This window comes from Drosophila rhopaloa, unplaced genomic scaffold, assembly GCF_018152115.1.
Source record: "Drosophila rhopaloa isolate 14029-0021.01 unplaced genomic scaffold, ASM1815211v1 contig_3, whole genome shotgun sequence".
NCBI lineage: Eukaryota > Metazoa > Arthropoda > Insecta > Diptera > Drosophilidae > Drosophila > Drosophila rhopaloa.
In genome coordinates, this window is record NW_025335123.1 from 3,892,549 (window position 1) to 3,907,061 (window position 14,513).

The 14,513-nt window shown below is 38.2% G+C and overlaps 2 protein-coding genes and 1 long non-coding RNA gene across 4 annotated transcripts; all 3 read right to left on the bottom strand.

Annotated features, from left to right (window-relative positions):
* Positions 1-3,177: 3,177 nt before the first annotated feature.
* On the bottom strand, positions 3,178-4,217 carry LOC123037996. The gene is made up of 3 exons (XR_006417708.1): positions 3,697-4,217; positions 3,395-3,626; positions 3,178-3,338 (listed from the first exon to the last, which is right to left on the bottom strand). It is a non-coding gene; the product is annotated as an uncharacterized LOC123037996 (long non-coding RNA).
* Positions 4,218-4,302: 85 nt separating this feature from the next.
* LOC108041098 (vacuole membrane protein 1) lies at positions 4,303-9,722 on the bottom strand. Of its 2 annotated transcripts, none has more exons than XM_017118890.2 (5): positions 9,598-9,722; positions 7,223-7,682; positions 6,866-7,147; positions 6,354-6,660; positions 4,303-5,671 (listed from the first exon to the last, which is right to left on the bottom strand). In XM_017118890.2, exons 2-5 carry the CDS (start codon positions 7,657-7,659, stop codon positions 5,168-5,170), a joined length of 1,530 nt encoding a protein of 509 aa, XP_016974379.1. In that variant the 5' UTR covers positions 7,660-7,682; positions 9,598-9,722; the 3' UTR covers positions 4,303-5,167. The 2 variants fall into 2 exon arrangements, with proteins under 2 accessions (XP_016974379.1, XP_016974380.1); XM_017118891.2 differs by lacking the exon at positions 9,598-9,722 and adding an exon at positions 9,419-9,481.
* A 714-nt stretch (positions 9,723-10,436) lies between these two features.
* On the bottom strand, positions 10,437-13,738 carry LOC108041099 (gamma-aminobutyric acid receptor-associated protein). The gene is made up of 3 exons (XM_017118892.2): positions 13,460-13,738; positions 11,114-11,311; positions 10,437-11,056 (listed from the first exon to the last, which is right to left on the bottom strand). Exons 1-3 carry the CDS (start codon positions 13,547-13,549, stop codon positions 10,979-10,981), a joined length of 366 nt encoding a protein of 121 aa, XP_016974381.1. The 5' UTR covers positions 13,550-13,738; the 3' UTR covers positions 10,437-10,978.
* Between the last annotated feature and the right edge of the window lie 775 nt (positions 13,739-14,513).

Below are 14,513 nucleotides of genomic sequence, written 5' to 3' on the forward strand. Positions count from 1 at the left end.
TGAGCAGCTGGTGTGCGACTGACGCAGCGCGGTTGAAAGGCGAACGGCCGAACAGCCAGAACTTGCCGTTATCGCAGCCGCCAGTGATGGGAGTATCGAAAAAATAAGGTTTTGCCTGCCTAATGATGGGAAATCTATCTCCAATTGGCAGGATAACCGAATATTCATTTGCATTGCCTACTTTTGAGGGTCTGTATAAACTTTGGCCTTTGAATGGTATCCTGCTTATACATCTTTTGATTGCCGACTTTTGGGCTAATGTAAAACTTTTAGTCTTAAATCTATATCAGCCCAAATTCAAAGAGTTTTGCTTATCGATAAAAAATTCAAATCCTTTCAAATAAATAAAAACACTTTCTTAAAATTACATACATTTCTTCCAAGTACTATCAAAATTCGAATAAAATTCTAAATAAATTGTATTGATAATAATGTTAATGTTTAAAAAGGATACAAAATGGCTTGAGTGGCATACAATATATTATTAATGTGAACATTTTTATATAACACAATATTGTTTCTTGGAGCCTTATTTAGTGAAGCTTGTCGAGTTGATCGATAGATTGATAGGATCATCCCTAGAAACTATCGTCCCGGCTGCCCCATAGCCCCCCTCGACTGGTGCACAATGGAGTCGGCTTTCGGCCATATGGCCACGCGCAGGAAGATACCAAAGTGCCGGGTACCGGGACGCACGGGATGGATGGGTTATACTTCTACTGGAGCTTTGTCGTATTTGCACGCGCACAGGCCAAAAGCAAAGCTCGCGGCCCAAGTCTTCAATAGCATACAATTGTCAGTGTTGCCAATTGTATCTTTTCTCTGAATACATAAAAAAAAACAAAAAACGGATCACTTTCGTGAAGAAATCATTTTATTTTTAATTTTTCTTAATATTTTACCATTGTGTTTAGAACTACAAAGTATAATTATAGGCATGTATACTATTTTTCCAAAGTACTGTCTTTTTTATGTCAGTGCAATATAATTTATTACAATAGCCTTTTTTCTTATTTACGATATAAAAAAATTAATATTATTCTTATGATACCAAAATTTAAATTTTGTTCCTAAAATGCAAGTTTTGAAAAAGTTGAAAGTATGTATTTTTAAAATGCTGGTTTTCATTAACTGTACGATTTGTGAAAATATTAAGTTTAAATTATAATGTGTTAAAAACTTAGGAATTGAAACATCATCATCAGTAATATTGCATTTAGGTCCAAACTTAATTTGCTTTGTATTACCTCCATTTTAATAGATTTCCCATTTCTGTTTAGCAATTTAATAGCTTAAGAAATGACAATAAAAAGCCAAGTTGTTTGGCCTGGATAAAGGCTCGGTCTCCCTTTTTCTCGCTCGCTCTCTCAGGCTTTGTCCTGCCTGGTTTTCTCTCCCGCTTTCTCACAGCAAAATTGTATTGCATATTTTCCCGGTGGAGAAAAAAAATCCCAACTCTTCGAAATCCCAAATCTGCGACAAGAACGCGGGGTTTCCTCCCAAAAGCTGTAGAATTGTATGCAGCTAAGCATTCTAGCTTTCCACCTGCAAAATCGGAATGTCATCCCTACCAGAGAAAGAACTCTACATAGATTCTGTTATTCTGTTTGCCCCCAGGCTCAAGGTCCTTCCCGTGAAGGATGTTGAGGGAGGGGGGTGTGAAGAAATAGAGGAAAGGTGAAAGTTTTACGACCAAAACGGAGGCTTTGCTCCTCGTATCAACTAATGTCAAAGGCGACAGGCGATTGCCGTGCCACTCACGTACATGTCCTGTGACTCCTTCAGTGTGTGTGTGTGTCTGTCTATCTGTGTCTTTTGAATGCATGTGGTTGAAAGGCCACACCCCTACGCACTGTTTCGTGCAGCCAAGTGGAATTTAGATGCGACTTGCCGGGCAGCCTGGTCTTCAGGCCCCGCAGCCGGGTGCTCACTGTACGACAGTATTACCCTTTTCTCTTACCGTGTGTCCATTTTAAATAAATGCTGACAGCTAAATGAAAATATTTAACGTACGTGCAAAGTCCTGGACGACTAACATTTCGCACGTCTCGTCTTTTTCGTCCTGTCTGTCCGTTTGTCTGTCCGTCCAAGAGTGTGTTGTGTTGTGTAGTGTTGACATTGTGTGACGGCTTTCGCTGTTTGCCGCTGGCAGTTGTCATCGCTGTTTGCCTTCCTGCCAGTTGTTTTTGTTGTTTTTGTTAGCTGTAACTGTTGACAGGATTAGGCATTCAAAGCGCGTACGCATCATCACCAGTCCACCACCCATCTGGGCCCCCTCCCTCCCCCCTCCCCTTCCTGGCCCCTAAAAATGCCAGCGGCGGCAATTGTCCTTCGAGCCGGATATTAAGAGGAGAGGGGAGAATGAATAAGTTCGTGGCCACGGGCAAGCAGCTATTTGCCTTAATGAGTGTCAGCTTGATTTCGAGCTGTTAGCCAACTGTTGATAACGGATTTTCTGGGAATATGCGTCCCCGAGCAATCAACGGATTTGGCTGCTTAACCAACGACGGTCCCCCTTCTAAGCATTTAACTAGTATTATCATCATTTTTCAGCCTTTAGTGCCACTGCTGTTAACTGGTGTTATCAGTGATGTTTCTCTTTATTCTTCAGCATTTTCACTTATTCTTTAAAACAAAATTTCCATTGTATTTAGCCAAAAAATGTATATAGTCGGATACTCTTTTTTTAAAAACATAAATCGGGTCACTATAAGTTATAGTTAAAATAAGATCAAAGTGGGTTAGGTTACATTATATATGGATACATTATATAAGCCCTTTTTAACATGGCGAATTTGTTTTACGGCCTCCGCATTTTGGAAATTTAGTGAAACCGAAATTTTTAAAAACTCGATGCACAATTGTTAATATTCAACCATTTTGAAACGGCATTTTTATTGATTGGACCAGAACAAGTTTTTGATGTCATTATTTTATTTATATTTATACTACTACTCTCTCAACGCGTGATAAATCCCAAGATTTCTAGGCTTTCGTTTGGACCTCTGGCATTGGCGAAATCTTTTTTTAATCTTCAGCTTCCGAGTTTCTTAGATTTTTTCGCGCGATCGGAATGGCACTAGATCTGAACTATCTCGAAATTGTTAAGCGGCTCGAGAAGCAAATCCAGGAAATCCACGATTTGCCAAATATGCTTCTTGAGACGCTTAACTCTTTCGAAATAGTTCAAATCAACTGCCATACCACTCCATAAAAAGACAGGCTCTCCTAAAAGCCTTGGCTTGCATCCACATTAGCTTCTGTGAAGGAATTATCCTAGTATTTCGTTGATTGAAAACCAAAACCAGGTGCGTCGGAGATAAAGCTTTTGGTTGATTCTAAGACAATGAGCCATGTCAGAATATTCAAACTTAAGTTTACCAAGAGAACTTACCATTTAGTATTTTTGCTTGGGATATGTGCTTCTGAGTGCTCTTAAGAGCCGTCTACTGATCGGTTTGGATTATACTCTCACCGCTGGTCGGGGAAGTATACTCGTATCCTTTCTGAACTCCGCCTGTTCTTCACAGTACATATCACTTGTCCTTAGTCAGTTTGTGATGGTGGACGTTTTTTATTTTAGGGCGAACCGAAATTTTGATTTCTTAGCAAACAAACTCTAACCACTTTCAAAAAAAAACAAAAAATATGAAAAAAAGGGAAAAAATTGATACAATTACATTTTTTTGGTCTTACCTGGAGGTGTGGTCGGTAGCGCAGTCCGAATACGAATGACCCTCCGTTCAGCATATGTTGAAAATGTTGACTTTTTGGCCACTGACATTTAATTTCAAGGCACACTCTTTTAAGAAAAAAATCATTTAAGTTTAGCTGTCGCACCGAATCGATTGTCTAGTTCAAGTGTTGAGCAATTGGGAATTGAAAAGTTAAGGGGTTGCGACATAGATCAAAGTGATGTCGTTTAAACTTCTTATGCATATGAAAGCTGCACACGGGTAAATTAACAACTAAAAGTCAAATGCTGATTAGAACACAATCGCATTTTATATGTAGTTTCAACATGCAAAGAAATAAAAACTTAAATCAAATATAAACAAATGCAACATAAGATTGGAATTTTAAAATACCGACACATAGTTTCAGTCCTTTAGAATAAATAGCTTCATAGCTGTATAGATTTATATAATTAACTAGTAGAACAAAAATTGTTCCACTTCAGACTGCACATAACCAGCCAGCACCATTACGCCGAAAGAAGATTAAAAACAAGGTTTTTTTTACCACCCTAATGTATATCCCATATTTTCGATTTGATTGCCTTAAGTATGAAAATGCCATTGATTTGTATATCCATATTTAATTTATTAATTTGCACTTAGTTATTTCATTTTTTCTCCCACATTACATTTAGTTTAATGTTCTCTGATTATTGGGTTTAACCGGGGAATCGTAAGAACAGCTTACTTATCCTCGTGATAATCAAGACTTCCCAGTTAGACCACTTCAGTTCCTTTTAAACTGATACGTACACACCTACATTTGTGGGCTTCTATTTGTGTATCCATATATCGTTTATTTTTCAGCATTAAATATTTTATTATTTAGCCAGGCTTGCGTTTGGAGTAGAAATTTCTATTCAGCCGGGACAGCCAACTTGACCCACATTTCCCATTTATATTGATGCATACATTCGGCTTTAAATTGTATATCCATAGTTTGTTTATTTTTCAGCATTTTTTTTTTTTAAATCTTGTTTCATACTTGGTTTTTGCTCCTGGCGACATTTTATTTTGGGTTCTCTGTTTGCTCTGGCTTGTTTGTCTTTTGCACAACTTTTGCACAATTTGCTTTTCATTAGGTGCGACTAGCTGCGTCCCTCTCACTTTCGTTACGGCAAAACGATAGCCCCACACGGAAATTGCCTAGGTTTCTATCTTGTACATTACTAAAATATATATTCTGCTCTGGCTATTGTTGTGGCTGCTGCTACTCGCTTTACTTTTTTTCCTAATCTAGTCTACAAGGTAAATTCCTCTGGCTGTCGGGCCGTCTGTTTCTCTCGCGGTCACACTCACATACAATATAATTTGACTAAGAGCGAAAGCCGCAATAAACAAAATAATTTAAACGAATTAAATGGGGCAGGGATGGGGAGGAGGTTGGAAAATCGATCAGCAGAAGAGCAAATTTCTACCGATCCGATCCTCTAGTCCCGTAAAGCTTTCTGCTTGCCCAGCTTCTTCTGGTTTGGCACCGCCAGTCGAGTGGGCGTGGTCGCAGGTCCGCTCGCCGACTTTTTGTGGAGCCGCTTGTGGTAGCTCTGGGCCAGGGAGTTCACGATGGACACCACGAAATAGCACACCATCCCGATCACGAACGTCTCGAAGATCCTGGACAACAGGTTGCCCGAATCTCCCGCTCCGGATCCCGCGCCGGCCGCGCCCCGCTGCTGGCGATGCAGTCGCTGCTTCTGGTTATTCAGAAAGGACTTAAACGGCTCCTGCAATTTGTGGCCGAGCAGCGGCAGCGAGGCCAACAGGTCGACGGCCCGCTCGATCAACGTCTCGTTGAAAGCGATGATCACGAAGATCTTCTGGATGTGCATCTTGATCACGGCCTTGCCAATTAGCGTGGCCCCGAAGAACGTCCAGAATGGCACCAGGAAGTGGCCGCAGGTTATTCCTGCCAGATCGAACAACGGATTGGGAATCTGCAAAGAGATTAATAAGTTGTTATTATCGTTTATATTGTTGATTTACATTATTCTAGAAGTGATCTGTGTTTTATCCATGCATACATTTAAATATCAAATAAAACCCCAAATCACTTCAATAACAATTATTTCTGAACTACAATCAAAAAGCAATTCTATGAAGATTTCTTTAACATGGCAAAATAAAAAATATTTTTGCATTTTTAAATGAATCACAAGTGATGAAAATAGAAGAAATGTCAAATAACTTTAGACCGGTATTTAAACCATAGAAGCAACAACAATAAACCAGTTAACTTTAACATTAAACAAATTAAATGACAGATTAGATACCAAAACAGACTTTTTTATGAGCACCTTAGTAAGTTATATAATATCTTATGATAAATTACTTTATAACCATAATTTGTTCACCAAAATGGTACAACGTAAGTTTAAATAAGAAGATTAGTATACATTTCTCTTCTTGCACATAATAATATTCTGCTTGTCTAGCGAAATGTACTCTTGTTTTAATCAACAAATGATGGAAATAGATATATCGGTTTAAGTATCACAACTCCGTGTTCTAGTTAAATATTAACTATACATCTATGTTCTAGAAACCACGCTCCGTATACTAGTTAAATCTTAAATATACATCTAAAAACCACGCTGGACAGCGATTTTCACCACTCACGCTTGCACAGGCCAGGATGCCGAAGAATCCGACGCGCTCCACCACGCGCTCCATGAACAGTTTGCCTTTGTCCATTAGACTGAGGTTCTTTTGGTGACGCTTCGCGTTGAGGGCCTCGAACTCGGCCAGCTCCTCGGCATCCTCGGGATCGTAGCCGGAAAGCCTCGCCGCCTTGGCCATGAAGTAGGGCGGCAGCTCGCCCAGCGCTGTGCCCGCGCCCCAGAGGAAGGCCTCCAATCGAACCTTGGACATGATGGACCAGATATTTGGCACCTTCTTGTCGTACGGCTCCTCCGGACAGATAATGCTGTGGGATCAAGAAAAACGAATGAGTCATTTGGAATTTTGTAAAAATATCGGTTAATTTCAGCCTCATAAAAATTAATCTAACAAAAATTGAATTCAGTTATTTTCAAATTCTGCTAGTCTTTTTTATAACTTAAAATACTTATGAAAAACTTCTTTTTAGTCTTTTAATGTTCTTCGAGAACTAGGTGTATGGAAATACTCACTCATCGGGATATGGGGGCTGTGGGAACCGGAGCGAGTTGCACTCGTATGCGGCCAGCGTTACGCTGGCTATGTGCGGCCCCAGGTAAAGCAGGAACGTGTGCAGGCCAGTGCCCAATCCCACCGAGGATAACACGCCCAGCCCGAGCCAGTAGACGAAGAACCAGGTGTTCCGACGCACAAACTCGATGGCCAGCTGGTGGGGGCCGTCTATTTTGTAAATTACGCTAAATACGATGCCTAATACTATGAGGGCGGCCAGCAGGAGTCGCTGCTGCAGCAGTCTGTAAGTGAATCGTGGATCAGTAATGGCCGTTTGTTGGGGGAGTCCTGGCCATGGCCATGGCCAGCCAACTCACCTGGTGCTCCACGTGCGGACCAGTGCTGCCAGCTCGAGGCCACAGTACTTGGTGGTCTGCAGTGGACGTCGCCAGAGGACCAGCTGGCTGCGTTCCACGCGCTCCCGTTCGCGCTGTTTGTCTTTTTGGTTCTTCTCCTTGCGGCTCAGCAAGGATGCCGCGGAGCTGGTGTCCTGCATGCTGCTCCCGCTGAGGATGCTCCTGCCGCTGCTGCTGCTGGGTGACTTGGAGGGGGCTGTGGCTTGACTGTGGGATTGGGAGTGGGACTGGAGCTGGGTGTGACTGTGGCTATTCCCCTTTAGATTGCCGTTGGCCGCCTGCCGCTTGTGGCTCTTGTTGTTGCTGCTGCCGGTGGTGCTGCTGTTGGTGCTTCCACTGCTGTGGCGATTGCTCTGGGTCGCATGGCTATTGCTCTCCTTTTTCGAGTGTTGTGACATTTAAGCGGTTGGCTTGCAAGCGGCTGTGTGTTCGGAAACAGAAAATAAAAAAACAAATGGAATATACCCAATGGTGTTAGTCGAATCGGTTCGAATCCGGGTGTCCGGGAATTTATGAAATTTCAAATTTAGACCGTTCGGCGGCACGCAAAAAGTGATAAAACGAAAAATCTACCGCGTCTAGTTTGCTGATAAACTGATAAGCTTCAACTGGCGCGGGTGCAAAGTGTACAAGCTACTCTAATTTCGAATTGTTCCGACGTGCTTGCCCTGATTTCGGCTTGTTTGCGTTATGCCCTGGCAAGGGGTACTATTACTATCATATTGCTTAGGAAATTCCTGGTAGAGATAAGAAGTCATTTATCTCCTCAACAAAACAAATTATAATTTCTAATCCAAGGGTTAAACAGATTATTTTGTAAGTACAAAATCGGTGGAGTTTGTCAGACACACTTTTGTTTATATTATTTTGTTATTTGTCACTTGTTTAATACTGCTTTAGACAGTAAAAACGTATGTATGTACATAGGTAAGGTAACAAAAGAACCGATAAGCCCAAATGAAAAACCTTTGTTTCAAAACCATACGAAAGGCAATACGGATTCTAAGAGCTGGGTTGAAAATAATAGTAAAACTAGGAACTTATTAGTTGCAATGTGAAAGCTCAAATTAAATAAACATTCAAATCTAAATATCAATTTAATATTTTTATTAATATTTGTAGCAGATACCATTTTTTTGTTAGGCGTAAAAAAATGAATTTTATATTTTATGTACGTCCAAATAATTAATGATTCACATTCTTACAACTAATGTCTCACAAAGCGATGATAAAAATATATTAGTATAGTAAAATTCCAAAACACTGAATAATGTTATAGTCAGGGATTTTTTTTTAAAAAGTTCGGTCAAATTTAAATAATTTAATTTTTTTACTCAATGTATTGTACGATATCAGAAGAACTTTTATCACATATATAAACCTTAGCTTTAATGGGCTTACATTTTTTAAAAAAATAAATGCCTGCTGTTGAATACGTGATAGTTTTTATACAAATTTCACCCATTTTTTTTTAATCTGTAAACTAAAAACTAATGTTGAGAGGTATACAAATTTCGGCTTGTTGCATTTAACTTTCCAGTTTGGTCTTTAATTTTGTTCTCACATTATGCGGGTCGGTTGATAGTTTTCTAAATTAAATTTGATTTCCTGGGAAAATTCTTAATTTTTCGAAAATATGTGATTTCGTGTGTGTGTTTTTGTGAGGCGGAAAAGCACAACAACAAAAACAAAAGCAGGGCGACAAAGCGATTACAAGAACAATTACGAGGGACGTATAGCGTGAGATTATCATGCGATACTCGAGCACCAATAAAACGAATCCACATGCGCGTAAAAACGAGACGAAGAAGAAGCAGAACAAACGAACAAGAAGCGCAAAACAGAAGCAAAAAACAGAAAGCAAACAGGGCGAAAGACAACAAAAACAAGCTGACGGCTGTTTTTTTTTCGTTTACTTTATATATTTTTTGTAGTCTAGTCAGCATGTTTTGCCATAATTTAATAAGCGCAGTTTTCCCTTTTATTGTTTAAATGAAACTTTTAATGTGGCAATCGTTGCAGCTGTTTTTCCGCCGGAGTTCAAAAAACCCGGGGGGTGGTGGGTGGTTTTTCGTAAATCCACCCCCTAACAACAACAAACGTAGACACAAAGCACAAAATCAATTGCAACCACAAAATCAAGGAAACCTTTTTTACTTTGTCACTAATTTTTATCGTCACGAGTTACAGCAACAACAACAACAACACTGGCACAGCAATAACAAACAAATCGCCGTAGTTACGCTTTTTTTCTTGTTTTTTTGCACCTCATTTGTGCTGTTTTGTAACTAGTCCGCTTTTATCCGGCTTTTATGCAGATGCCCAGGTGTATTTACCTGTTTCCACGACTGTCTGCGTTTGGCTCGGCCTGCTGCACTTTGGCACGATGTTTCACATGAAAACAGCGATTTGTTAATAATTTTAACTTTTCTGTGATACCAGCTTTTAAAAAAATCCAGCCTATCGCCTTGAATAGTTTCTTCGATGATTTTCAATGTTACCTATCGATATTTATAGTTAACTATCGCTTACAAATTTTCAACACTAGCCAGGCGGGCAATTGTTCCAGTGCAACCCATAAAACTGGTGATTGGGCGGCAATTTTAAACAGAGAACAAATTAAACATTTTCGCGATTAGATTAGCAACCATTTAACAAAAGGAGAGGCGTACAAAATTGTATTACTCACCGACCATACGAGTTCTATTGTTACTATGGTGCAATTATTTCACGTTAATTAAAGTTTTTTTCTGCATCTACATCACGTCTATGCATTAATTATAATAAAATATTTGCTATGATGACAATTTGAATAGCTTAGTCCAAAAAAATAGTTTTGCATTCACTGGTTCTTGTGATTACCGTTACACCAAGCAATATAACAATTGTATTTTTAACTTAAAAAGAATAGATTGTTGGCAAAATTATTTTTTGTCTCTTTTCTTTTAATATGAAAAATCACCAAGCATGAAACCCATTTTGTTTTTTAGAGATAAGGTTTCATTGTCCGTTTAACAACAGAAAAATGATTCAGAAATACAATTTTTGCAGACATTAATCCCTCGATCTGGTTAATATTAATTATAGTATCAAATACACCTTTGTCTGAAAATGATTCCTTACCAATGCCAATGCATGAAAAACCGCAAAGCCACCCTCATAAACACTCGACATGTGTAGTTTTGTGGTTTTTGTTTATTTAATAATAGATTAATTACCGTACACTTAACCGAGAGAGTCCTATTCGTAACCATACACACTAAATATGCACAAAATTTTGTTGTGTTGTAAAAAAAAAGGTGAAATCATTGAAATAAGCGAACAAAAGTTAAGTACTTGTAGTGCAATCGCACGGATCAAGTACAGCAATGGAAATCAGATGGACCGAAGAAGAGTGTGAATAGATCTGTTTTCGGGGTGTTAATGGTAGGACAAAGCAGAGTTTAATTGAAATACTAACGCGTTTAGAAAATGTATATATATAAAATAATGTTCACATAACAATTCTTTTTGTAGTTTTCTGTTTTGTGGATTTTTTTGTCGCCCTGGTTCAGATCATCTTCAAGTTCTTTTCGTGTGGCATTTCCTGCGGTTTTCCTCAATTCGTTTAGCTAACTCGCGTTCATATTTTAAGCATGCAGCTAAACACAAAATATATTTTATTTATATATAGATTTCTGTATAGGGGGTTGTTTTCCGATGCAAACCGGAGCAGAGTTAGTTGACCCTGGCCATGCCATAGACATTCTCATCGGAGTAGGCAATGTACAGGAAGTAGTCCTCCTCGTGGTGTTCCTTTGAGGGCAAGAAGGTGTTAGATATTGTGGGTGAAAAACGAGGTAGAGTAGTTACCTGGTACAGGGAGCCCATGGTTGCCGATGTTGGTGGAATGACGTTGTTCACGAAGAAGAAGAGGGCATCTTCAGGACGCAGGTGGATGCGCTTACGAATGAGGAAGTAGAACTGACCGACGGTCAGGTCGGAAGGCACCAGGTACTTCTTCTTGTCCAGGTCACCGATGCGTGCTTTAGGAGCCTTCTCGACAATCACCTAGTAATATACAATGGGAGAAAACAGGAGGTGAGTTCAAGTTGTTCGACTTACTTATGTGCGCACCTGATTACGTGCCGAAAATGTTCACCTATTTGGCATTAAATGACATTTGCATTTTCCAAAGTAAGACACATTGGCATGTGTGCTCGAATACGTGCTACCTTGGAATACGATAATGCCAAAAACCTGTTCAAACAGGCTATATTAAAACAATTTAGGATTTTCCATCACTTCTTGACAAAAAATATCACTTAAATCAAGATTCAGAGAATGAGTGTAATATTTATATATACATTAAGGTTTCTTAGGCAACTCAACTAACAAAAATAAAATGAAATCCTTAAGTTAATATCAATTATTAAAATCGTTTAAGTAATTACATATATTTTTTGAAACGATTCTATTAATACTGACATCACAAACTGCTTCAGTCTAAAGACAAAAAACTTTTGGTGCATTGTTTGGGGGACTAAAATGAGTAATTTCGTAATTGAAATGAGTAATTTCGTGTTGCATTTAAAAATTTCGCCATTATGAACATGTAATTACCTATACGTGCATTTAGTGCTTTTTGTCCGTCCGATTTTAGTTACTAGTGCAGTTCTTAAAACTATAATCATAAAACAATAATAAAACTAAGAATTCCTAGCACCCTCAGTTTGCATAATCAACAGAACTAAAGCGCTTTACCACTTTTTGACTACTTGGTTCCAGTATTTTGAATTGAGATGAGTAAAATATCTTATATGCTGCATTCCATTTAGATTTAAACAATCGTTAGCTCACTGGCCTAGACGATCCGTTCTAGCCAAGGGGGTTTTAAGTTAGCCTTTGGCCAAATTATCGATAAACAGGTTTGGAACAGGAAGCGTGGGTCAACATAATGAATACTAAATCAGCAAACTGCTATTCTTTATTTGCTATATCCCCTATCTATCCCACATCCCCTCGAATTTTGTTAGCGTCATTGGCCGAAATCAAGGTATTAGTATGATATGGTACGTACTAAATAGAATTCGGATATATCTATATGGCGCGACCAGCTGGCCTTGCCCCTCGCTCAGCTGTTATGTGATTTGGCGATTGGCACTTGTGCATTTGCCAAAAACAACCGAAAATAATAATGTGTATACAGTCGGAGACATCGAAATGGAAATTTAAAAAATCAAGAGCGAATGCAAAGTACTTTTCTCGCTGCGATTGGGGCACCTTCAAGTTGCGTGGAAAGGAGTTTGCTGATAAGGTGGTGAAATGGCAGAAAAACAACAAAGGAGGAACCCACTTGTTTTTTTTTTCGTTTTGTTTTTGTTTTCAGCGCATCTATGACTAATTCCAGTCGCTATTTATATGTGTTTGTGAAAACAAAACAAGCAGCTTAATGTGTATTAGTGAGTAACTTTTTTATGCGCAGTACTAGCTTGTTTTTGCAAGCAAACAAACGAAATTAAAATCGAAAACAACTGGTTAGTACATAGAAGAAAAAAGGATGGCTTAATGCAAAATCTTTATTCAAAACTTTTTTTTTTTTTATTTTTTAAAATTTACTACTCTACCCGTAACTAGTGTGGTTTTATTCGGCTGCCCCTGTGATTGCAAGGAAAACGTCATGCAAATTAAAGTGGTACGACGCGCACTTTTTCTTTGAATTTCGTTATTCTAAGAAATCTTTATTTTTTGCGATCAAGATATTGATATTAAATAATATCATATACTCTTTTTTCATGTGTAGAAGTGTGGAGGAGAGAGGGAAAAGAGCGAGAAGAACAGATGAAATCTAGAAGTGAAAAACAACAACACTTAACAGCTGAGCAAGTGAAACGGCTGCTTTGTTCTCTTTTTTTTTCTTCTGTATATGAGTGTGTGTGTGAGGGGGGGGACAATTCCGTTTGAATTTCATCTGAGTTTTAATTGTAAATGTTTTCCCAGCTGAAATGCATTTTATGCAACCTATTCCCCCACCCACCTGATTTTGCACTTGCAATATTAACAACATTTACCGAAAAATACCCGATATGCGCAGTATTGATTTTCTTTGGCACAAACAAAAAAAAACGACGCAAAACAAACTCATACACAGAAACACGCACATACATACCCGAGTGTACATGCATATATGTACCTAAATATATATATTATTGTACTTACGGGCACACGATCTGGATATTTGCGACGGATTTTATCGCCTTCGGCGCGACGTTTCTCGAAGGCGTGCTCCTCCTTGTATTGGAACTTCATGATTGTTATGAACAGGTAATTGGCTAAGAAACGCAGCTTTTGGTTTTTCACTTTTTTCGCTTTTACAAGGGGAAAATATCGATGTCTATGTATGCGAGTGTGCGTCTTTACTGTGGTTGTGTTTTTTTCGCTCTGCTCGCTGTTTTTCGACCAAACGGGCTGAAATTTTTATCCAGTGTGACTGTTTCTGAACAGCGAAAAGTAGCCCATGGAGGGCAATGAAAGACTACTGCAAAAAATACCGTACCGCATTGTGAAAATACCAAAAATACTGGTTGAATGCAGTCTCAAATTACGCGGGAGGATTTAGATGTGGAAAACATAATTCTGCCAAAAATTTTAATTTATTTTATTCACATATTTTACCTTTACAATAAAAAAAAACACTGTTGAAGGTGTCTCCTTAAATAGCAGCATGGAGGGTTTTTCATTACAACATATTTTTGCACTTAAAAACAAATTTTCCAATTTTAAATTGTTTAATTTAAAAGCCCAAATGTAAGTAATTACATCTCAAAAAATCTTTTATTATTTAAAAAAGAAAAGTCAGCTATTAAAATGAATTTATTTTTTTGATTTATTTAATCAAATTATTCAAAATTTTCCTTTTAGTCGAACATAATATGAAATCATTGATAACGTTTTTGGGAGTAATGGTTAAAAACTTTTTAAAAAGCATTAACCTATAAAAACTAATAAAATGGAGTGCCCAAAAGAAGGTTTTTTATGGCTACCGTTTAGCCTTCACTGCAAATATTAAAAACATTATTAATAGAAAAACCAAACACGGATTGCTTCTTCATGTTTTAAAGATTTTCAAAAGTCCTTACTCTATTTTATAGTTACATATGCCACTAATGCCTCTTAAGGCAGGTAAAAATAAAAAAAAATTGTTTGTTTATTTTGTATATTTAAATATTTTTGTAGATGAGTGTTTACAACATAAGGAATTTTATAAGATAAA

Coding starts and splice junctions, on each gene's coding strand:
- LOC108041099 (XM_017118892.2), bottom strand. CDS start 13,549: ATGAAGTTCCAATACAAGGAGGAGCACGCCTTCGAGAAACGTCGCGCC. Junction 11,312..13,459: donor AATATCCAGATCGTGTGCCC/GTAAGTACAATA, acceptor GTATATTACTAG/GTGATTGTCGAGAAGGCTCC. Junction 11,057..11,113: donor CCATGGGCTCCCTGTACCAG/GTAACTACTCTA, acceptor TTGCCCTCAAAG/GAACACCACGAGGAGGACTA.
- LOC108041098 (XM_017118890.2), bottom strand. CDS start 7,659: ATGTCACAACACTCGAAAAAGGAGAGCAATAGCCATGCGACCCAGAGC. Junction 6,661..6,865: donor CAGCCCCCATATCCCGATGA/GTGAGTATTTCC, acceptor TTGATCCCACAG/CATTATCTGTCCGGAGGAGC. Junction 5,672..6,353: donor GCATCCTGGCCTGTGCAAGC/GTGAGTGGTGAA, acceptor ATCTCTTTGCAG/ATTCCCAATCCGTTGTTCGA.